Source organism: Lissotriton vulgaris, unplaced genomic scaffold (assembly GCF_964263255.1).
Source record: "Lissotriton vulgaris unplaced genomic scaffold, aLisVul1.2 SCAFFOLD_1271, whole genome shotgun sequence".
Taxonomy (NCBI): Eukaryota; Metazoa; Chordata; class Amphibia; order Caudata; family Salamandridae; genus Lissotriton; species Lissotriton vulgaris.
In genome coordinates, this window is record NW_028247961.1 from 29,775 (window position 1) to 52,968 (window position 23,194).

Below are 23,194 nucleotides of genomic sequence, written 5' to 3' on the forward strand. Positions count from 1 at the left end.
CAAGAAACTCTGCCGCTCCCTTGAAAAGGCCTGGAAAAAAGACCCAACCACCAGCACCAAGGATGCCTTCAAAAACGCCACCCGCACTCACCACCAACTGATCCGAAAAGCCAAGAAAACAGCAATCAAGGATCGACTTGACGACAACGCCCACAACAGCAAGGAACTTTTCAACATCGTCAAGGAATTTTCCAATCCCTCGGCCAACTCCAACGACATCACCCCCTCTCAAACCCTCTGCGACTCCTTAGCATCATTTTTCCACAACAAGATTGCAGACATCCACAACAGCTTTGACAACCAACCCGGAAATCAACCCACCCTACCATTTGCTGATCATCTTCCCCCGTGAACATTCTCAACGACTGGAACCCAATCTCCACTGAGGACACCATCCGCCTGATGAATTCAATCCACTCAGGATCCCCCACAGACCCATGCCCTCACCACATCTTCAACAAAGCAGACTCCGTCATAGCTCCGCACCTCAGAGACGTCATCAACTGCTCCTTCAACTCCGCCACCTTCCCGGAAGACTGGAAACACGCTGAACTCACCGCCCTTCTGAAAAAACCAACAGCGGACCCCACCGAGCTCAAAAATTACCGCCCCATCTCGCTTCTCCCATTCCCGGCCAAAGTCATCGAGAAAGCTGTCAACAACCAGCTCGCCACCTTCCTCGAAGCCAACAAATCCCTCGACCCCTCACAATCTGGCTTCCGAGCAAAACACAGCACTGAGACCGCCCTCATCGCAGCAACAGACGACATTCGAACTCTACTAGACAATGGAGACACAGTCGCCCTCATCCTCCTCGACCTCTCCGCAGCCTTTGACACAGTCTGCCACAGCACCCTTTTACAACGCCTCTATAACATCGGAATCCAAGGAAAAGCACTTGAATGGATCACCTCGTTCCTCACCGGAAGAACCCAGAGAGTCCGCCTTCCTCCATTCAAGTCCGAGGCCTCTGAAGTCATCTGCGGCGTACCACAAGGATCCTCACTCAGTCCCACCCTCTTCAACGTATACATGAGCCCCCTCGCGGCCATCGCACGCCAACACAATCTCAACATTATCTCTTACGCGGACGACACTCAACTGATCCTTTCTCTCACCAATGACCCCAGCACCGCCAAAACTAACCTACACGAAGGAATGAAAGAAGTTGCCGAATGGATGAAACAAAGCCGTCTGAAACTGAACTCAGACAAAACAGAAGTCCTCATCTTAGGTACATCCCCCTCTGCATGGGACGACTCCTGGTGGCCGGAAGCCCTCGGAAAAGCACCCATCCCGACAGACCACGCACGGAACCTAGGCGTCATCCTGGATTCTTCACTCTCAATGAACAGACAAGTCAGCGCCGTATCCTCTTCCTGCTTCAACATTCTTCGCATGCTCAGAAAAACATTTCGCTGGATCCCCTCCGATACAAGGAAAACAGTCACCCACGCTCTGGTCACGAGCCGACTGGACTACGGAAACACCCTCTACGCGGGTACTACCGCAAAACTCCAGAAGAAACTCCAACGAATCCAAAACGCCTCAGCCAGGCTCATATTAGACCTCCCACGCAACGAACACATCTCTGGTCACCTTAAAGACCTCCACTGGCTACCCGTCAATAAGAGGATCACTTTCCGACTGCTTACCCACGCACACAAATCACTCTACGACATCGGACCAGATTGCCTCAACTCACGACTGTCCTTCTACACCCCCTCCCGCCAACTACGTTCTTCCAACCAAGCCCTCGCCACTGTACCTCGCATCAACAAGACCACCATGGGAGGCAGATCCTTTTCATACCTGGCTGCTAAAACATGGAACTCACTCCCGCTTACCTTCGCCTTACCCAGAACCACCTAGCGTTCAGAAAGCAACTTAAAACGTGGAGATTTGACAAGTAATCCTCCTCCCCTTCCTAAGCGCCTTGAAACCCTCTGGGTATGTAGTGCGCTATACAAATCCTATGACTTGACTTGACTGACCAGGGGTGGGTGGTCAGGCAACACAGACACCGCACCAACGATCACGAGGGGGGCAGTGCCCTCCAAAGGAGTGGAGGGCTCCTCGAGCTCAGCACTGCACCTCAACACAAGGTACCAGCAGGGTCCTGCCAATAGAGATTCCGACTCCTAAACAGTGCTTTAAATAGGTCGGTACCAGCACTTTTTAATTTTCTCCTCTTGAGTACTGGCACTTTTTCTAGAACGAAGAGAGTACCAGTATTCATGGGGACCTGACTTTAACCGAGGCTTCGCTCTGTTCATCCCTCAACTGATACCAAGGCAGCACCTTTATCAAGCACTGCACAGAATCAATCACAGGAGCGCATCACCAGGACACAGTGTGAGCTGCTTAGTAAGTCATCAGAGCAGGGGTGTGTCTGCAGAGTCATTAGCTTATCCATTGATCTTTTACAGTGGGACTGCGAGGGGGCTGTGAAATCTAATGGGTGGTGGAGGGAAGCACTGTTCAGGACATAACAAAAGAACGTTTGCTAATGCTTTTACCCTCACCACGCATCTAAATTGCTTTCTTGCATGTGTAAATAAGAAGGGATCTTGTTACCAAACTCGCTGATTCCTATTTTATCGACCTTGGGCAGACTGTAAGTCCAAAGAGAAATGTGGAGACTGGCACCTGGTTCCCCAGTACAGGCGTTGTCAGCTCTGGCCCTAACTCAGGTTTGCAAATGTTCCAGGAGAGATTTGTGTACTAGACAGATGGCTCAGTGGGCTGTAGGCCACCTGTTTGATTTAAGGCAGGCTGAAGCAGCATGTCATCCTTAGGCAGTTGATAAAATGAAATCCATTATGCAATGGCCTCATTAGTATTGAGACCTTGAGGTTTAATACATAAACTGTCATCATTTCTTTGGAAAGCTTCACATTACAAACTTTATTTCAAACCGAATGCAAGCAAGAGTGGTTCCGTTTAAAAAGTACTACTTTTATGTACATAATACAAAAGCCAATAGGTCTTGTAATGGGACAGTTAAAAAGAAGCTTTATGAAGCAGCCAGAAGAAACATGGAAGGAATGGCAGTGGGAGGGGGTAGAAGAAACACGATGGGGAGAGGTGGAGGGGAGAAGACACATGATGGAGGAGGGTGGGGGAAGGTTAAAGTACTGTGACGTGCCCAGCGTTCACGGCGTCATATTGTTAAAAAAAAAAAGAAAAGAAATAGCACCTGAATCATAGCACGAGCAGCGAATGAACACTATTTAAAGGTCATCTCTGTGTTTGCTCCATCTGCTACTGAAAGAAAAGGAAGTGACGCCTGGCAAACGCTCCCCATTTAGAAGGCAGCAAAGAAGAGTGACAAGGCTGTAAACTAATGAAAAGCAACGGGGGGTTCTGAGCCCATTATAAAGCACAAGGGTCTCGCAAGCGAGAGTGTGAGCGTGTGCTCGTGCAGACGAGACATACAAAGGATTAGGGCCTATTGGATGACACCGTATGAAAGTACAGAATGGTCCTGTAGGACTTGGCCCTTTCGGGGCTTGTTGGCTCAAGGGAGTCTTTTAAACACAAGGGGGGAGGAAGCACACTGCCTCTCATCCCAGCACAGTTCTCCCCATTGCATTCTGGTAAATGCAGTATGGTTACTTCAAAGTTGCTGTAGTGTTTCACCAAAGTTGGTCCAGGTAGTGCTGTTATCTCTAGACACGTGTTTCTGGGTTTAGCCCTTCATCAGTAGAGAGCAAAAAGTTTCTGAGAGCAGAAAAAAGTCATCAGGGGTTGCTGAAATGCTGCCCAAGTCTTCACAGGTCACAGTACCACTCCACAGGCACACAGGTGCATCCCAGATGAGCTTGTCAGGTCGTTGGCTCAGGGGAGCCTTTTAAACACAAGGGGGGAGGGAGCACACTGCCTCTCACCCCAGCACAGTTCTCCCATTGCATTCTGGTAAATGCAGTATGGTTACTTCCCCTGATGACTTTTCTCTGCTCCTTACTACTTTTTGCTCTCTACTGATGACGGGTTAAACCCAGAAACACGTGTCTAGAGACAACAGCACTACCTGCACCAACTTTGGTGAAAGACTACAGCAACTTTGAAAGTAAGTGTACTGCATTTACCAGGATGCAATGGGGTGAACTGTGCTGGGATGAGAGGCAGTGTGCTCCCTCCCCCCGTGTTATAAAGGCTCCATTGAGCCAACTGGCTGACGAGCTCTCCTGAGATGCACCTGTGTGCCTGTGGAGAGGCACTGTGACCTGTGAAGACCTGGGCACCATTTCAGCAACCCCTGATGACTTTTCTCTGCTCCTTACTACTTTTTGCTCTCTACTGATGAGAGGCTAAACCCAGAAACACGTGTCTTGAGATAACAGCACTACCTGCACCAACTTTGGTGAAAGACTACAGTAACTTTGAAAGTAAGCGTGCTAAATTTACCAGGATGCAATGGGGTGAACTGTGCTGGGATGAGAGGCAGCTACTCTGGTTTCCAGGTGTAGGACTTGGCCTTTTTGGTTAAAGTTCCCTAAACTTTCTGCTTTCCCCCTAGACCTTTTTTCTGACCTAGAGGTGCCAATTTAGATGCTTTTGGTACTTTGCCACTGCTGATCAGTGTCAAAGTACAGGAGGTCCCCATGTAAAATGTAATGGTGATTGGTTGGCCATGATTGGTATGTTTGCCTTACTAGTAAAAGTCCCTAGTGATGTGCATTGTGTGTGCAAGGTCTGGTAATGCAAGGGCGCGCAGAGAAGGGAACTCGGGCCTTCAGTGTAGGGCCTGCGCGCAAAATGCTAAGTAAGCATGTAGTCCTGACAAGTGCAACCACTTGTCAGGCCTGACTTTTCCTTTTACATACACATGAAACACCCCTGTGGTAGGTACCAGATAACCCCTGGGCAGGGTGCAATGTAGGTAAAAGACAGAACATAAGCTGAGGTGTGTGTTATGCTCTGCCAGTGAAAAACTCTCCATTTCGTTTTTCACTGCTGAAAGGCCATTCTGCCCCATAAGACAGAATGGGGGAGGCAACACAATTGTTAGGCAAGTTTCCTGTCTGTTTATAATGGAGAGGTGAAGTTTGGTGTGTGTGAACTCACAATGTCAAAGTGCATCTTTCTTTGATGGTGGTTTTGTCATGGGGTGTTTATAAACCACTCTTTTAGAAAGTGGTTGAGTTTGTGCTCTTGTGGAAATTTGGCAGAGATCGATGTTAGCATTTAGCTGAAGCCATCTTGTTTCTGGCATCCATTTTGTCTGTCATGTGCTCGCCATGTGCTCTTTCCTTCTTCTGCCGTTGGCCCTTGTGCCTAGCTCAAAGAACTGGCTATACCTCGCTTCTGCTACTCTGCACATGCGCAGAGAAGTCTGTAGCTTCCCATGCACCTGTTACATACAGGTCTGTTACTGTCAGGATATTTCTACTGAAGTCAGCAACTTTTAGCTCCTCCTTCTTTGTTGACTGTGTATTTCTGTATGACCATTTATGTATGTAACTCTCCTATGTGTGCTTGTACCGCCTTCTTTTGAGCCCCTGTGTGGGTATAAAAGACCCATGGTTCTACTACTACTTGTGCTACTTCAAACTCTACCGAAAGGTGTTGTGTGCATGTAGTTCCACCTCATGAGGTTTAATAAATATCTCTTTTGACATTTCAGTTTCCATGCTTACTGGTCTGAGGACTTGCGTGCAAAGAAGGGCGAACCCCTAGCACTGGTAGGCCTTGCTGAGGCCCACCTCTACACCCTGAGCATTTCTGTGTGTCACTGAAATGTGTAACGTCTGTAATTGAAATATGAGAGGAGCTGGGAGAGGTCTTGACCCAGGGAGGGGTTGAGATGGCACCAGGTGGCCCTGCTTCTGGAGAGTAGGGGCGAGGAGAAGCCTGTGAGGTAAAAAGGCCTGGGCTGGTGCTATAAACCAATTGACCCATCTCCTGCTGAGTGTTTAAGGATCCAGATCCCCAGTATCAAAGGGAGAGATGTGACACTGGGAGGGAGACACCCAGAACTGATTTAGGGAGGGGTCAGGGACCCCTGAGCACATACAAACTTTAAAGACATTAAGGGGTATAACTATGAGAGCTGAAACTCCTGAACTTGGGAATGAAACAGATATGAATTGAGACTGAAAAGGCTTGGACCCATTCTGTGGTTAGGAGGAACATCTGCTAAAGAAGGAGCAACTGAAGAGACTTCTGTGGATAGACCAATCCTTGCTTCGTGATCTGGGGCTGATCTGTAGTTTGCTGTTCTAACTAAGGAAGAGGCTGTTGGGACTGTGCTTGGAGGCGCTGGGCCCCCCTGCTTGAAGAAGACTTTGCTTTGTGCTGTGTCTTGTAACCCCAAGGGCCTGAGGTGAGCTGGCTCCCTGTTTGGAAACAAAGGGATATAAAAGTTTCCAGAGAAGACTCCCAGATATGCCATGGGTGCGTATGCTCAGTCTAGCCTGACACCTTTGCAAGTTGTGCCCTGTGATCTTGGGCACTGGGAGTTTCAAGGGAAACTCGGACGTGCTGGGAGCGTGTCATGGTGCAGCCGGATGTTGGTGAAGAGCGCCTGGGCCTCGTGTGCACCAAAGGAAGAAGCGAGCCTCTGACGTGCAGTGTGCGTGTCGTGTTGCAGCCAGGGCGTTGGTGAGGAGCGCCTGGACATCGTGTGGACCAACGAAGGAAGTGAGTCTCTGACGCGCTGGGTGCATGTCATGGTGCAGCCTGGGTGTTGGTGAAGAGCGCCGGAACCTCGTAGGCACCAAAAGGAGAAGTGAGTCTCTGACGTGCAGGAGTGCGTGTGGTGGTGCAGCCAGGGCGTTGGTGAAGAGCACCTGGACATCGTGTGCACCGGGAGGAGAGGAGAGGCTCGAACGTGCAGGGTGCGTGTTGAGGTGCAAGCGGAGCATTGGTGAAGAGCGCCGGATTGTTGTGAGCACCAGAGAAGAGGCGAGTCTCGGACGTGCGGTGTGTGTGTCGAAGTGCAACCTGAGGTGCTGATGAGGAGTACCTGGTGAGGGTGTGCACCAAAGTTATGTAAATTGTCCACAGTGCTGAGGGCAGGTCTTGGTGTGGACTGAGACCGCCAGAGTGAGGGCCCAGTCATTGGGGCCCTCGGAGTCAATCAACAGCGGCCCGGACCGGCAGCCACAGAAGAACTGAGCCGCTTGCCCGAGTCCACCGCAGCCGGTGACGGAGTTCTGGATCAAGGCTCAAGTCGCTGATGTCGGGGAGGAGAGTGGGATCGCGCCTCCCCCAAGTAGCGTGGATCAACACCTGGGGTGGGGTGGAGTGCGGGCCTGGAGGGACACTCTCTCGGGACACTCTCTCTGCTCCCACTCCGGCCCCAGTACTGCCCCGAGACGGGGCAGTACTGGGGCCGGAGTGGGAGCAGTACTTTGTGTCATCATTTGATCCATAACGGGGGCACTGTTAACGGAGCACATAAAACGGTCTTATTACACTTTGCATTTTGCTGCTAACGAACTAGCGAACTGTCGTATGACGCCTGACCTCATTTATGCCTGACAAACTTTATGCTACGTTACTTCTCCCTTGCGTATTACCTGATTGTAACATGGCGCATTGCATTATATCTTCAGTGCACAGTATCTGAGTATAACGTAGCACAGTGTATTATTTCTTCATTGCACCATACAGGATTGCAGCCTGACACATTGCTTTGTTTCTTCCTGGTACAGGGCATGCTGGTGGTGATAAGCATTGCATTATTCCTTCAATTGCAAAGGGCATGACAGTGGCTCTAAGTATGGCATTGTTTCTCTGTTGCACAGTATAAGAGAATATGGTTATGCATTGCAGTATTGTTTCCTTTTGCAACGTGTGTGATTCTAGCAATACGACTGGCCTAACCTTTTGGGAAACGGTTAGGAGTGAACTTAACTGTTGGTTAGGAGCACTGGTTGGGATTAGAACCTACCAACCCACCGGAGAGAATACTGCCCATTCTTATATGTTGACTTTGTATCGTGTGGTCGGATCGTATAATTGCTTATATAAAAATTATACTAATTTTATCAATACTCGTGTGGAGTCTATTTGGGATTACATCATGGGGTTACTGTGAGCTTGGTTACACATACTGAACACTCGTGCCTAGGAGATAAGCCTGGCTGCTCGTGCCAAGCTACTATGGGGGTGAGCAGGGCTATCTCAGACGGTGTCCTTACTTAGCCTAATGTTGAAGCGAGGGGTCAGGGATGCACGCCTCCAGCATTTGGTGGCGGCGGTAAGCGACAGGGCACCTCCACTTCCAATACCAGGTTTGACAGAAACACCCACTAATGGCCTGAATAAAAAGACTGCCTAATGATTTCCTCGCTTTTTGCAGTTGCACCTTCACCAATCATGTATGTATGTATGTATTTATAATCTTTTATAGCGCGTATCTGTCACCCCACGGGTATCCTGGCGCTTTGACTGATGAAAATCCTGCTGTACATCCTACTGGAATTTAGGAATTAAGAAGATACAGTCCTAGGAAAAAGATGTGTTTTTAAGATTTTCTTGAAAGAGACAAGGTCTTGCGTACTTCTCAATCCCAACGGAAGAGTGTTCCATAATCTGGCTGCCGTAAAGCTGAAAGATCGGCCGCCCAGCCGAGCTCTCAAAACTTTAGGCACCACAGCAAGATGAGCGGAAGCCGAGCGAAGGGATCTAGACGGAGTGTACCAATGAAACATGTTCTGAAGTGGTACTGGGCCGTGTCCGTGGAGGGCCTTGAATACGATACATACAGATTTAAAATCGATCCGTTGAAGGATCGGTAGCCAATGAAGGCCTCTTAATGCCTGGGATGAGGAGTCATAGCGGCGGCGAGCAAGCGCCAATTTGGCTGCAAGATTTTGCACCCGTTGCAATTTTCCTATCAAGGTGGCTGGTGCTCCAAGAAATAGAGCATTGCAGTAATCCAGACGGCTTACGATAATGCTCCTCACCACTTCTGGCCTACTGTCCTTAGGAAGCATCGGGAGAACCTTTCTCAACATGCGAAGCAATCCCATGCAAGTACTCACTGTTTTATTAACAGCTGCATCCAATTGGAGATTGGACCCAAACATCACTCCCAAATTGCGGACCGAGGTGGTAGGCCCAGTCGTACTTTGGAAGGAGGGTGGCCAGAAATCCGGTGGAAGAGGTCTAGGGATGCGATCAGTGGTGCAGTGTAAGACTTCAGTCTTAGAGCTGTTAAACTGCAGCGAATTCTGATTCAGCCAGTCCGCAGTTGCGAGCATACAGCGGTGGAAGGTGTCAAGTGTCACTGCTTCCTTGCCCTCAAGTGAGAAGACAAGTTGAGTGTCGTCTGCGTAGTTCGTCACCGCTATGCCAAAGGATCTAATCAGCGCAACTAGGGGCCGCAGGTACAGGTTGAAGAGGATAGGGCTGATGGCCGACCCTTGTGGAACACCTTGCGCCACTTTTTTGATGTTAGATTGAAACGGTGGCAATGCCACTACCTGGTGGCGGTTTCCAAGGTAAGATGTCAGCCACTGTAGGGCGAGGCCAGTTACCCCTACTTCCTCTAGTCTGTGAGTCAGAATTGCGTGACTGACAGTATCGAACGCGGCCGACATGTCGAGCAGCACTAAAAAGGCTGCTCTTCCATGGTCGGCTCGCGTTCTGAGGTCGTCAAGTACAGTCACCAGCGCTGATTCCGTCCCATGGGCCGGTCTAAATCCAAATTGGACTTCATCCAGACAGGACCCAATCTCCAGATGTTTTGATAGATGTTTTGTGACCCATTTTTCCAGAATCTTTATTGGAAACGGGAGCAGGGAGATGGGTCGATAGTTTGCAGGATTAGCCGGGTCCAAGGTGGGCTTTTTGAGTAGAGGGGATACCACGGCGAGTTTCCAGCAGTCTGGTACCCGTGCTGAAACCAGGGACTGATCGCAGATGGTAAACAACGGAAGGAAGAGTTCATCCCGGAAGAGCTTCCAGTATTTATGCGGTATTGGGTCTAGAGGTGATCCCGACGACACACTATTGGCCAAGGAGCAAAATTCCTCAAAAGTTGGAGAAGGGAAACAGTCCAATTTAGCACTGCTGGAGGTACAGCCTATGATAGGCCCGGCATGCGTTTCCGTGCGGCTCTCAGGATTACCACCAGGTGTTGTGCCAAGATTGTTCAAAATGGCTGCGATTTTATCCTCAAAGGCCTGTGCCAGTGAGTCGCACAGGGACTGAGATGCGATGATGGAATTAGTCGCACTGACAGGGCATGACAGATCCTTCACGATCTTAAATAAGGTCTGTGATTTATTAGCTGCCGCCCGCAGAGACTCTTCCAGAAACCTGGCCTTCGCACATTTGATCTGTGCTTTATAGATGGACAAGGCCTGTTTGTAAAGGTTCCGGTCTGAGTCCAGGTATTTCTTTCTCCATGTGCGCTCAGCCCGCTTGCATTGGAGTCATGAGAAGCAGAAAGCATAAGTAAGTGAGCTTGGGGCATCATAAGTAACAATAAAGTGGATTACTCTGGAGGTTAATGCACTTGCTTGAAAGATCTGTGTACACTCAAATTAAAGGTTCAACTCACCATAATATTGCATAGGGGATCGATGTGTCTGCTGGAAAGCACATCATGCAACATGTAAATCACAGATTAGTTGTTTTATGTAGATAACTTAGTTGATTACTGTTTTTGTTGCATAGAACCTTGTTACCTGCAGGTCAAAAGTTAACATCCCTGTATTATAGCTTGGTGAGTTATGAACCTGCAGCAAGGACCTGATTGCAAACAAGAAGGCATATATTTAGAATTTGCTGTTTTTTCCTCAATATTTTCTTATTTTAAAGTTTCTAAAAAAAGAAAAGTTTCTTTGGATAGTAATAAACACTTATCAGTAAGTGCCATATATACAGTTATTTGTGAGATAACTAATGGACAGATACATCCTACATTCATACAATGCATGCATTTGTTCTTTGTTGATCAATTCCATGATGGGTGCCTAGGGATACTCAAAAATGACGTAATTTTTTTCACTCACGATATCCCTTCCTGGTCCACCAGCTTCTTCAATTCCCTCAACGTCTCCTCCTCCTCTTCTATCCCGCATGAACAGATGGCCTTCATTCCTTCGTGGAGATTGGTTTTGGCGGTGTGGGGGTCCTTGGTGAGCGAGAGGATCAGCTGGGTGTCGTTGTCGTAGGAGATGATGTTTAGGTTGTGCTGTCGGGCGACGTGGGTGAGTGGTGCCATGTAGACATTGAACAACGTTGGGCTGAGAGACGCAGATGATCTCTGTGGCTTCGGAGTGGAAGGGGGGAGGCGGCGCTCTGGGTTCTCCCGGAGAGGAAGGAGGTGGTCCAGTCCAGGGCCTTCTCTTGGAATCCGGCATTGTGGAGGCGTGCTCTTAGTGTGCGTTGGCAGACTGTGTCGAAAGCGCCTGACCGGTCCAGGAGGATGAGGGCTGCGGTTTCTCTGTTGTCGAGCATGTTCCTGATGTCGTCGGTGGCGGTGATGAGGGCAGTTTCGATGCTGTGGTTGCTGCAGAACCCTGACTGAGATGGGTTCAGGATGTTCTTCTCTTCGAGGAAGCTGGTCAGTTGTATGTTGACAGCCTTTTCGAGGACCTTCACCAGGAACTGGAGCAGGGAGATGGGTCGGAAGTTCTTGAGGTGCTTGGGGTCCGCCTTGGGTTTCTTTAGTAAGGCTTTGATCTCTGCGTGCTTCCAGCTCTCCGGGAAGGTCGCTATCTCGAAGGAGATGTTGATTGTTTTCCGGAGGTGGGGTGCGATGGTGCTGCTGACTTTGTTGTAGATGTGGTGTGGGCAGGGGTGTCCGGGGATCCGGAGTGGATGGTGTTCATGATCTTGATGGTGTCGTTGTCGTTGATGTTGGTCCAGGCGCGCAGGCGGTTGGTGCGGGTGCTGGTTGTGGGAGCGGGGGTGTGGGCTGTTGCCGGGGTGGTGACGGCGTAGAAGGTGTTGTGAATGTCTGTGATCTTGCAATGGAAGAAGGTGGCCAGCGAGGCGCACAGGCCTTGTGACGGTGGGATGTCGTTGGGGTTGGAGCTGGGGTTGGAGAGTTCCTTCACGATGCTGAAGAGCTCTTTGCTGTTGTGTGTGTTGTTGTCTAGGCGGTCTCTGAAGGCGGTCCTTTTGGCAGATCTGATGAGTTGGTGGTGTTGGCAGGTGGCGTTCCTGTTAGCTGTGTAGCTTTCCGGTGTTCTTTCGCAGGTCCAGTTTTTTTCTAGTTTTCGGCAGGTTCACTTGGAGGCCTGGCGGTCTTCGGTAAACCAGCTGGCTCTCTTGCTGGTGTGGGTGTTCGGGGGTTTCTTGAGTGGGGCGCAGTCGTTGATCCATTGTCTGGGGCTGCGGCATCTGGGTCGGTTGGGTCTGCGGGTGGGTTCTGGGCGAGGGCGGCAGTTAGCTGGTCCTCAGTGATCTTGCCCCAGCTGCGGCGAGGCATCTGCTGGGTGCAGTGGTGTTTGGTGGGTTTCTGGAAGGTGAAATGGATGCAGCGGTGGTCGGTCCAGTGGAGCTCGGTGGTGCAGTCGAAGAAGACGTGGGTGCTCGCTGAGAAGATGGGGTCAAGCGTGTGGCCGGCGGAGTGTGTGGGTGCTGTCACGAGTTGTCTGAGTCCGGGGTTGCAGAGGTTGTCGATCAGAGTGGAGGAGTTGGTGTCGTCGATGTTCTCGAGGTGGAAGTTCAGGTCTCCAAGGAGGATGTAGTCCATGTAGGCGAGGGCGTGTGTGCTGACGAGGTCGGTGATGGGGTCACAGAACTGCGGTGTGGGTCTGGGGGGTCTGTAGATGAGGGTGCCTCTGAGAGTAGTGTTGAGGTCGGTGTGGATCTGGAAGTGCAGGTGCTCGGCGGTGCTGAGGGTGTCGTCGGCGTGTGTCGAGATTTTGAGAGTCTTTCTGTGGACGATGGCAATTCCTCCTCCTATTCCGTTGGTGCGGTCCTTGCGGGTGATCTTGTAGCCTTCCGAGATGGCTATGGCGATGTCAGGTGCTGTGGAGGGGGTCAGCCAGGTCTCAGTCAGGAAGGCGACGTTTGGGGCGTTGGTGTGGAGTAGATCCCAGAGTTTTACGGCGTGTTTGCGGGCGGAGCAGGTGTTGAGCATGATACATCTGAGGAAGTTGGTTTCCATGTTGGGTGGGTTGGCGCGCCGGATGATGGTGAAGCTGCAGTTCCAGCAGGAGAAGGGTCCATGGGTACGTTTCGGGGCGGCCAGCCAGCAGGTGCGAGATCGTTCTGCGTTGAGTGCATGGAGAGTGCTGGAGTCGTATTCGAGGCGGGTGTCGTGGTGTGTGCGAGGTCCAGGGTTCCTGGCGCTGGGCGCGGTCAAGGCACGGACTGGCGCAGACAGGGTTGCCCTAGGTGCAACATCTGCGTGCCAGCGGCGCGCCCGCTGCGCAGCCGGGCAGGGTCCGGCATATATGGGGAGGTGGGAGGGAGGAGCAGCTGGGAGGCGGGAGGAGCGAATGGGCAGTGGTCAGTCAGGGGGGCGGGGTCGAAGGGGACACAGCGGCGGGGGAGGCGAGTGGCACAGAAGGCAAAAATGGGGCACAGGAGGGTGAAAACAGTGGCACAGATGGCATAAAACGGGGCACAAGGATAGGAAAAACAGTGGCACACAAGGCAAAAACGGGGCACAAGGAGGGGGAAACCGTGGCACAGAAGGCAAAAAACGGCGCACAAGAGGGGGCAAACAGTGGCACAGAAGGCAAAAAAACGGGGCACAATGAGGGTCTTCACTACAAGTTGGTGGTAAATAACGAAAACACCCCAAAAAGCAATTTTATGCAAATTGCTTCAGTGCCATGTGCACCCATACACAATTCAGGGGTGCAACAGGGTGTCAAAGTGACACCCTACCACCCTTCAATGTTTTCCCCCTTTTACCGAACCGGTATTTCCAGATTCAGTAATTGACATTCATACCAAATCTTAACGATTCGATAATTTTTACCGAATGATTTGCTACATAGCATTTACCGAATCGAAAATGCCGAAACAGTAAAATTCGGTATTTTTGAATCGGTAAATGCTATTTACCTACATCTGGCCCTAGATACCTTGCCCACTCATCTTGACATTGCTATAGATCGTCTGGCACTAGCTTTATCAAATTAGAATAGAAAAAAACAATGGGCATCCCTTTCCCCATTGAGTCTATTAAAGGAAATTTTCTAAATTGGGACATGAGCTCCGGACTTAAGGAACTCAAGAAATTGACCATCTAAACCAAGATCTCCTAGGCGAGCTATCCCCTTCTGCGACCACCTGACAACAGTAGAATCTCGAAAGAACAGAGGAAGTACCCCTGCGGCTTGAAAAGGGTTTACATTCAGCAGACCTAAATGCCGCTTGACCCGTCTCCAGACTGCAAAGGCAGCCTTAAGAATTTTGAACTTAGTTTTTTGTAAGTAGCTGGATTCCACAAACTTTACCAGACAGTTATCGGCCTCTTCACCATGTCCAAATTCGTAAATTGAGGCGCTATGGCAGGGTAGCGGTCTGGCCCTTTCCCCAACAACCAAGGGCGAAATAAATTGCAAAACTGCTGCCCAGTAATAAAACAAAAAATACAGGATCCCCCAACCCCCACACATTCTTGGGAGAACCAACTTTTTGTAACCCCTTCTGTGCCTTTAGTGGTCCCATAGAAATCTAGAACTGATATTCTCAAATCTTTTAAACCAACTCCAGGGATTTCGAGTGGTATGGTTCTAAACAAGTAAAGTACCTTAGGTAGCACAAGCATCTTTAAGACATTTGACCTTCCATGCAACGACAGATGGAGATGGTTTATTCTCTCTAAGTTAGAGTTCACTTTGTCTATAACTGGATCCATGTTAATTTCAGGAATCTTGTCAATGGGTGAGCAAAGCCCAGATAGGTAGGTTCCGAGACAGTGGGAATACCATCCGGAGGGTTATCTCTAACACATAAGATCTGGGTTTTGGTTAAGTTTAACTTATAGCCGGACATAAACTCGAACTGTAAAGCCAGACCTTCGGTAGTTGACAGTGCAGAAGGGAGATCAGTAAATGTAAATGTTTTTGTACTTGTATAGCGCACAGCTACCCGCAGTGGGTTTCCCGGCGCTTGTACGAATACCGCAAGGGAACCCTTCCTGGCTTTCCCCGTGAAGTGTCCACTCCTTGGCACCCCCATGGTGAAGACCAGGCATCCCTCGCGTTGTGGGGGCCATTGTCGAGACTAAGCAAGCTATTGCCCAGAGTTGCAGCGTGGGACCCATGATCAGAATAGGCACTGAGGCGAGAATATCCAGTCAGGGGATTTAATGAGCCCGAGACCCGCCGAGGTGACAATGACAATGTCATCCGCTTATGCAAGGGCTCTGTACTCAATGTCACGTACTTTGATTGGTTTTATAGTACTAGACTGGTTTAATTTAGTTAAGAAAAAATCAATATAGAAAGCAAACAATAAAGGTGAGCTGGGGCACCCTTGCTGCATTCCGCGACTGATTGCAAAAGGTTCTGATTCTCTAGCCGTATACATGCTGTAGGTAGCTGATATGTAGACTTTATTGCCTGGATCATGCCGGGCCCAAAACCTTTCTGTCGAAGGACTTCCCAGAGAAAAGGCCAGAACACGTTCTCGGCATCCAACAGGGTGACTCCAATAGGCGTCCTCGTAGCTTCCGCCCAGTCCATCAATGCTATTACCCGGTGGACGTGATCGGTCATATCGCGGCCGGGAATAAACCCATGCTGGAATGGAGAAACTATGGTAGAGATGATGCTAGACAAACGAACAGGAAAGTTCTAAAAAATTCAAGCCGGGTCCCATCGGGTCCCATCGCCTTACCTGCAGCGAGCGATAAGATTGCTGTCTCGAGCTCCTCATAAGATATATCAGCCTCAAGCTCTTTTTTCTGTTCGACAGTTAATTTAGAAAACTCCCTGTCTCCCAGGAATTCTGCGATATTCCCTTCTAATTCGGGTGTGTCTTCATTAGGATACAACTGTCTATAGAATTGATTAAAGGTCTCCAGAACATTCATGGGTTCTGTATGGATTTGCCCATATTCATCCTGAATTGAATCCACCTTCCTAGCCACCTCCTTCTGCCGTAATCGTTTGGCAAGTTAACAACCCGAATTCTCTCTGACCTCATAAAGATCAGAGCGGTAAACTGCAATTTGGGCTGCTAGCTTAGTGGCATAGCTTTGATACACCCTCATTTTTTGAATAGGTAGATCTGTTGCTATTTGATCATAATCCTGAGTGGTGCGGACTACCAGCATTAGTTTATCTTCTAAGACCCGTAATTTGGTCACCTCATCCTCCTGTTCTGCCCTCATTTTCCGTTGTTTGTTAATGGAGTAGCTGAGGGACTCTCCCCGCACCCAAGCTTTAAATGCATCCCATACCATACCAGTTGAGGCAGATCCGCAATTAAATAAAAAAAACTCCACTATCTATTTAGACATTTGCTCGTGATAGGCAACAACTGGTAATCGAATGTCCACGTTTTTTAGCGTGTCTGTGTAATGTTGCAGTTTCTAATGCCAAAATAATTGGATTGTGATCCGAACTTATTTTGGGTTGAATTTCTATCTTGGCATTGGTCAAAAGTTCTATAGAGGTAAAAAAGTAATCCAATTGCACATGTTTCTGATGAGGGGCAGAATAAAAAGTGTAGCCAGGGTCGCTGAGTTTTTTCAGGCACCAGGCATCAACTAGAACAAAATCATTAGGGAGACCCTTAAGAGCTTTAAACACCTTAATCTTTTTGCCTTTGTACTGAGTATTACTGCGAATATCTTCATCTCCTCGCATATGTATATTGAAATCTCCACATAAAATGACGGGGGACGGCCAGGAAGCCAACTCAATACCAATATCATCCAGGATGTCGGAGTCATCCAAGTTAGAACCATATATAGAGCAGACAGTGACTAAAAGATCATCAATACTCAGTTCAATAATCCCCCAGCGGCTAAATTGATCACACTTAGAGCGTTTACAATCACCCCAGCCATATTTTAAAAGAAATAGCAACCCCTCTAGTATTTGAGCCTTGCCGAGTACAGCACAAAAGTTCCATACCCAAATCTTTCAGCCAGACCCTGCTATTCGAAGCGATATGTGTTTCTTGCACACATAAAAGTTCTACCCTCATTGTTTTCAAGATCTGGGCCATAATTCCCCTTTTTTCTGTTATTCAATCCACATACATTCCAAGACCAAATGGAAAATGTACCCATTTTCTAACAAGATTTGTTTGAACATAGCTGATGGCACCCACCATTTCTGACCGCACATATTAATATGTACAGGACTAACTTCAACTAAAAATTCAGAGAGACAACATATTACTGTGGTATATTTATTAAGCCATGACTTGCCCGTTTTCAGTTGCCACCACCCCACGACTGTGTTCCGTATAAACATTGCCCCAGAACCCCCCCCCCTCACCCACACCCCACTACTACCCCCAACCCGCTCCCCTGAACCCACCCAACTGAGGCAAAAGTACTGAATAGCTTTGGGGCAAGTTTTTTTTTTTTTTTTTAAATCTCGGCAATTGGTACCTTTAAGCCATCGAGGTCTGCATTTTCTGGGAACACCACAGCCGTAGGATTGCCTAAATCCGCGTTTTCAAGCTCAGTAGCTGCATGGCTGCCATTTTGTGTCGCCTGTGTTGTCTGCAGTAGCCCGCTAGGAGCCTGTGTTGTCGGAATCAGAGTAGGCTGCGCTGTGATCAGTGGAGTTGCAGCACCGCTGCACGGGTCTTTGGTCCTCTGGGAGCTGCGCTCGAGATAGCGTTCTTAGGCTCCATCCCGGACAAGTCAATGTTCCACTCCTGGCTTTCGCGATAGCCCAGACACTGGAGACTGCTCGCAGCCCCCTTCTCCTCCGGACGCTGGATTCTGCCCACCGAGCCACCGCAACCAACACCACCAACGATTGGGCGGCAGCTGCGAGCCCCCGCAGTAAGTAAAAAAAAAAGCAGCATTTGAAGTGGGGGATTGATGCAGACAGCAACAGTCTGATCATGCCGGGCTCCTTCTTTGCTACTTTTATCGGCTGACTTCAAATCTGGAGCCTCCAAGAGCTTCCCGACCATAAACTGCGCTCAGGGATGGCATGGGGGGGGATCACGGAGAGCGCTGTGCCCCACCTCACTGGGACACAGACGTGTCCGCCATCTTGCCCCTCCCAAGCTTTTAGACTTTTCAAAGATTTTGGTAGAAAGAAAACCCCTGAAGCATTAAAAAAGTTAGTAGTTTGCATGGAAACCCTGCCAGCAAGTAGTGCAGTTTGTGAGAGAGGTTTCAGCGTAATGAACTTAATTGCTAGTCCCACAAGGGCCTCTCTTCTTGTAGAGGCCATTTCTTCATGCTTATGGGTAAAACTCAATGGTCATCCATTTGAAAATGTTGATGCAAAGCTGTATGAAAAGAATTGGCTGGCAAAAGGTAGAAGGTCTGCTGAAGAAAATTGTGAGAAACCCCAGCAAAATAGACACAGTGAATATATTTTCAAGGGTTTTGAGAAATCCTGCAATAGATTTCTAAGTAATGTAAATAATTTGTACATGTTTTTTAAAGTGTTTGGTATTTTATGGCTTATACTTAATAAATATACCTTTTTGCCTATTTTACTATCCTTTGCTGGATGCGACTTCATGATTTTCTTAAGCACACAATGCTAGTTATCTTGTGTTTAGACCACGCCCCTACTCGGATAGGCCATACTCCTTTAAGCAATTTGCCACACCCTTTTAGAGCACCAAAAGTTTTTTTTCCCACTTAAAGCCCTGACTGCTCCTAAAACATTACTATACTTGTGGGCCCTCCGCAAAATAGCCCTCTGGCTTCCATGTGCGGGGCATCTTTTCTGTATGCTGGATCTTGTAGGTGGGCCAAGGTTCACCCCGTGCACCCCTCCCTTGGGCACAGTGGTGCAAGATCCACCCGATGCCTATCGGGGCTCCGGTGCATGTTCCAACCCGTGCGATGGGCTCAAGAAGTACGGGGTGCTATGTTCCAGGCCTCGGCTGTCTCTGGCTTAGGCCAATACTTCCAGTTGCACCCCCACTGATGCAGACTGTACCCGAGGGTATCGTCACTCGTGAAATCACCTGCGCTGCAGTCTTGGTTTATGGGGATCTCTCACGCGCCAGTTCCTCTGGTGTCGGCCACTAATCCCATTCTCCCCTTTCTCCTCAGTGCTTTGGCGTGCTTAGTAGTCTTGCCCAGAACCCCGCGGACCTCCAGGTCTCCAGGAGAGATATGTCCTAACGTCCATGGCAACACGGGCAGAGCTATGTCTGCACCGGGCAAGGGCTCAGGGCCCCTCTCTCTATGGAGCTTCGGGGAGCTGACTCCGATGTTGCACTACATGACTTCCAGGGGCCCGCCAACAGCCCCGCAGTCCTCCGCTCAGCGCAATGGGGAAGGCGGTCGCTGCCCGTCAACAGGGTCTAAGGCCTCCCCCACGCAGCCAGGCCTCGGCAGGCAACGCAGCCAGTCAAGGCGGGCAGTGATTTATATCTCTTTTCTCAAGGCTGCTCGGTGTCCTGCTCCTGCCTCCCCAGCATCTTCACTGACCCTATCAGCATCTACTGGCAAAATGGGGGGCCGATGGCAGCCAAGGTTGAATGGATGTGGTCGGATGACAGAATCGCTTTGCAGAGCTCCGTTAGTGAGCATCTGCCATCTTGCCCATCCAGGCCACGTACACATCTTTTGTATACTGATGCTGGAACTGATTGTGCGGAGTGTCATTGTGGAAAAAACAATAACGTTGATTTATTAAACAAAATATATATTGTGTGAAATATATTTGTGTAATCCCCACTTGATGTACACAATCTAAGATTTTCTCTCAACTCCACATGTAACTTAGTGTTCTGATGCTTCCAAGCTAGGTTTGCACTATGAAATACCAATACATATATAAAACGATGAAAGTGATTTCAAGGAGTTTGGTAATGTATGTTTTTTGTCTTTACTGCAACATTATTTCTTAGGTACATGGGGAAAACAAGACTTCCCATCAATGAATCAAAGTTAGGAAAGTATTTGGATGAAAGTTTGAAGATCGGTCTAAAAGAAACAATTCTTAAACCTGCATGTGGCACCAGTGACCTTTCTGAAGCAAAGACAATGGTAAGCTCTCAAATAAATTATCTTAATTAAATGTTCTATTTTTGTCTTGGTCTTAAGCTCTGTAATTTGTTCCTGCTCAAATTCAGATGTCTCAACCTGCTCGGTTTCCTGAAGACTAGTATCTTTTATAAACACTGCTGAACTGAATAGACATTTCTTTGTAATGCATGTATACATTTGATATCCTGTTATTTCTTTATTGCCTATCTACAGAGCCTTTTTTTGGGCCAGTCATATCATACTGTTTGATATTTTCCCAGCTTCCTAGAATTCTCAGGACCACCTGGCCCCTCCAATAAAATCAAATTGCATAAGCAAAAGCATTAGAAACCAGCATAAAGACATTTTGTCAGATCAATATACGAAGATAGATTCAGAAAAACTAAACTCCCAGGTCAAGCCTTCACTGGATTGAATTCTCAGGCTCTCAGTGACTCGGGCCAGATGTAGCAAGCCAAATTGTGATCGCAAATGCTGAAATTCTGCGAATTTCGGCGTTTGCGATCGCAATTCAGCTGTGTGTAATGTAGAAAGGCAAATACCTACTCGCAAAATAAGGAATTGCAAAAATTGTGATTCCTTATTTTGCACAAGCATTCGAGTATCACAATTTGCTATTCCCTAAATGCTATGCTAGTAGGCATATCAAATTGCGATATTGCCTTAAGGAATTGCAAATTACCACCAACCTCAAGTTGGTAGTAATTTGCGATTTCCTTTAAAAAAGCACTTTTTTGCTTTTGTATCTCAGTATCCACGTATCAAAGTGGCTGTAAGTGCCTTGCAGCACAAGTAAGACTCATCAGAGGAACCTATTTATCGAAAACATCTCCAATCGATTACATTCTCTTATTATTGAAAACATATATTTTAGTGCATCCAGTAAACCAAAAGAGGTCTTTCAGAATGTTAACAAACTGATGTACCTACAAAAATCCAATCCGTGATTTCTCTGTCAACTGAAAAATGTTCACGCCTTATTGCTTTATAGCATGGGTACTCACAAACTTTCTAGGGGCCAAATTTACTGTGTGGTTTGTGGCTGAGGGCCGCACCGGTGTGGGTGGGGTCAGTGGGGGAGGGGGGCGGGGTTAGAGCAAAAAAAAACGGGGACCATGAGGTTGAACACAGGCCCCTGCAGCGGACGCATTTGGCCACTGAGCCAGTAGACCTGGCATACACACATCTCTCTATCTCTCTTTCCCTCTCTCTCCCTCTGTCTCCCTCCTTCCCTCTCTCTCTCCTTCTGTCTCCCTCTCTCTGTCTCCCCCTGTCTCCCTCCCTCTGTCCCTCTCCCTCTGTTCCCCTCTGTCTCCCTCCCTCTGTCTCCCGGCGTCCGTCTCCTGGCGTCCGTCTGTCTCCCTCCTCCCTCTGTCTGTCCCCCTCTGTCTCCCTCCCCCTGTCCCCCTTTGTCTGTCTCCCTCCCTCTGTCTCCCTGCGTCTGTCTCCCTCTGTCTGTCTCCCCCTACCTCTGTCTGTCTCCCTTCCATCTCTCTCTCCCTTGGTCCGTCTCCCTCTGTCTGTCTCCCTCCTCCCTCTGTCTGTCCCCCTCTGTCTGTCTCCCGTCCTCTATCCCCCTCTGTCTGTCTCCCTCCCTCTGTCTCCCTGAGTCTGTCTCCCTCTGTCTCCCTCCCTCTGTCTCCATCCCTCTGTCCCCATCCCTCTGTCTCCCTCTCCATCTGCCTGTCTCTATCTGTCTCTGTCTCTATCTGTCTCTGCCTCTATCTGTCACTGCCTCTATATCTGTCTCCATCTCTGTCTGTCGCAGTCTGTCTCTGCCTCTATCTGTCTCTGTCCGTCTCTGCCTGGCTCCATCTCTGCCTCTGTCTGTCTCTGTCTGTCCCTGTCTCCATCTGTCTCTGTCTCTATCTGTCCCTGTCTCCATCTGCCTCAGCCTCTATTCAAGTTCGGGCATTTATATAGCGCACTACTCACCCAGAGGGTCTCAAGGCGCTAGAGGAAGGGGTTCATTATTTGTCGAATAGCCAGGTTTTCAGTTCTTTTCTGAAGGAGATGTGTTTCTGAGTAGGACGGAGGTGGGTGGGGAGTGAGTTCAAGGTCTTGGCAGCCAGGAAGGTGAAGGATCTGCCACCCATGGTGGATTTCCGGATGCGCGGGACTGCGGCGAGGGCTTGATTTGACGATCTTAGTTGGCGGGTGGGTTTGTAGAAGCACAGTCGAGTGTTGAGGCATTCGGGTCCTAGATTGTAGAGGGCCTTGTGTGCGTGGGTGAGAAGGCGGAAGGTAATTCTTTTGTTGACGGGAAGCCAGTGGAGGTCTTTTAGATGTCCGGTGATGTGATCTTGGCGCGGGATGTCTAATATGAGTCTCGCTGACGCGTTTTGGATGCGCTGGAGTTTTTTCTGTAATTTTTTTGTGATTCCGGCGTAAAGTGTGTTACCATAATCCAGTCGACTCGTGACCAGTGCATGGGTGACAGTCTTTCTTGTCTCGAGGGGGATCCAGCGGAAGATCTTTTTGAGAATGCGAAGGACGTTGAAGCAGGAGGACGAGACGGCGTTGACTTGTCTGGACATCAAGAGAGAGGAGTCTAGAATGAAGCCAAGGTTACGTGCATGGTCTGTGGGTGTGGGTGCTGTGCCCAGAGCGGAAGGCCACCAAGAGTCGTCCCAAGCTGAGGGGGAAGATCCTAGGATGAGCACCTCCGTTTTGTCTGAGTTGAGTTTTAGGCGGCTCTGTTTCATCCATTCAGCTACTTCTTTCATGCCTTCGTGAAGATTGGTTTTGGCGGTGTTGGGGTCTTTGGTGAGGGAAAGGATTAGCTGGGTGTCGTCGGCGTAAGAGATGATGTTGAGGTTGTGTTGACGCGCGATGGAGGCGAGAGGACTCATGTAGACGTTGAAGAGGGTGGGACTGAGTGAAGATCCTTGAGGTACGCCGCAGATGACTTCGGTGGCCTCTGAGTAGAATGGGGGAAGTCGGACTCTTTGAGTTCTCCCAGCGAGGAATGAGATGATCCAGTCCAAGGCTTTTCCTTGTATGCCGATGTTGCTGAGGCGATGTATAAGGGTGCTGTGGCAGACTGTGTCGAAAGCGGCGGAAAGGTCGAGTAGGATGAGGGCCACTGTTTCTCCGTTGTCCAGGAGTGCT

The 23,194-nt window shown here is 49.1% G+C and overlaps 1 protein-coding gene across 1 annotated transcript in view; it reads left to right on the forward strand.

The window, feature by feature from the left end:
* The window catches only part of LOC147664962 (uncharacterized), a gene marked incomplete at its 5' end in the record, with an annotated part of 393,701 nt that overhangs the window by 21,219 nt on the left and 349,288 nt on the right, over window positions 1-23,194 (forward strand). Inside the window, one exon of the mRNA XM_086949856.1 lies at window positions 19,945-20,083. Coding sequence (XP_086805982.1) covers window positions 19,945-20,083 — 139 coding nt within the window. The remainder of the gene's footprint in view (window positions 1-19,944; window positions 20,084-23,194) is intronic.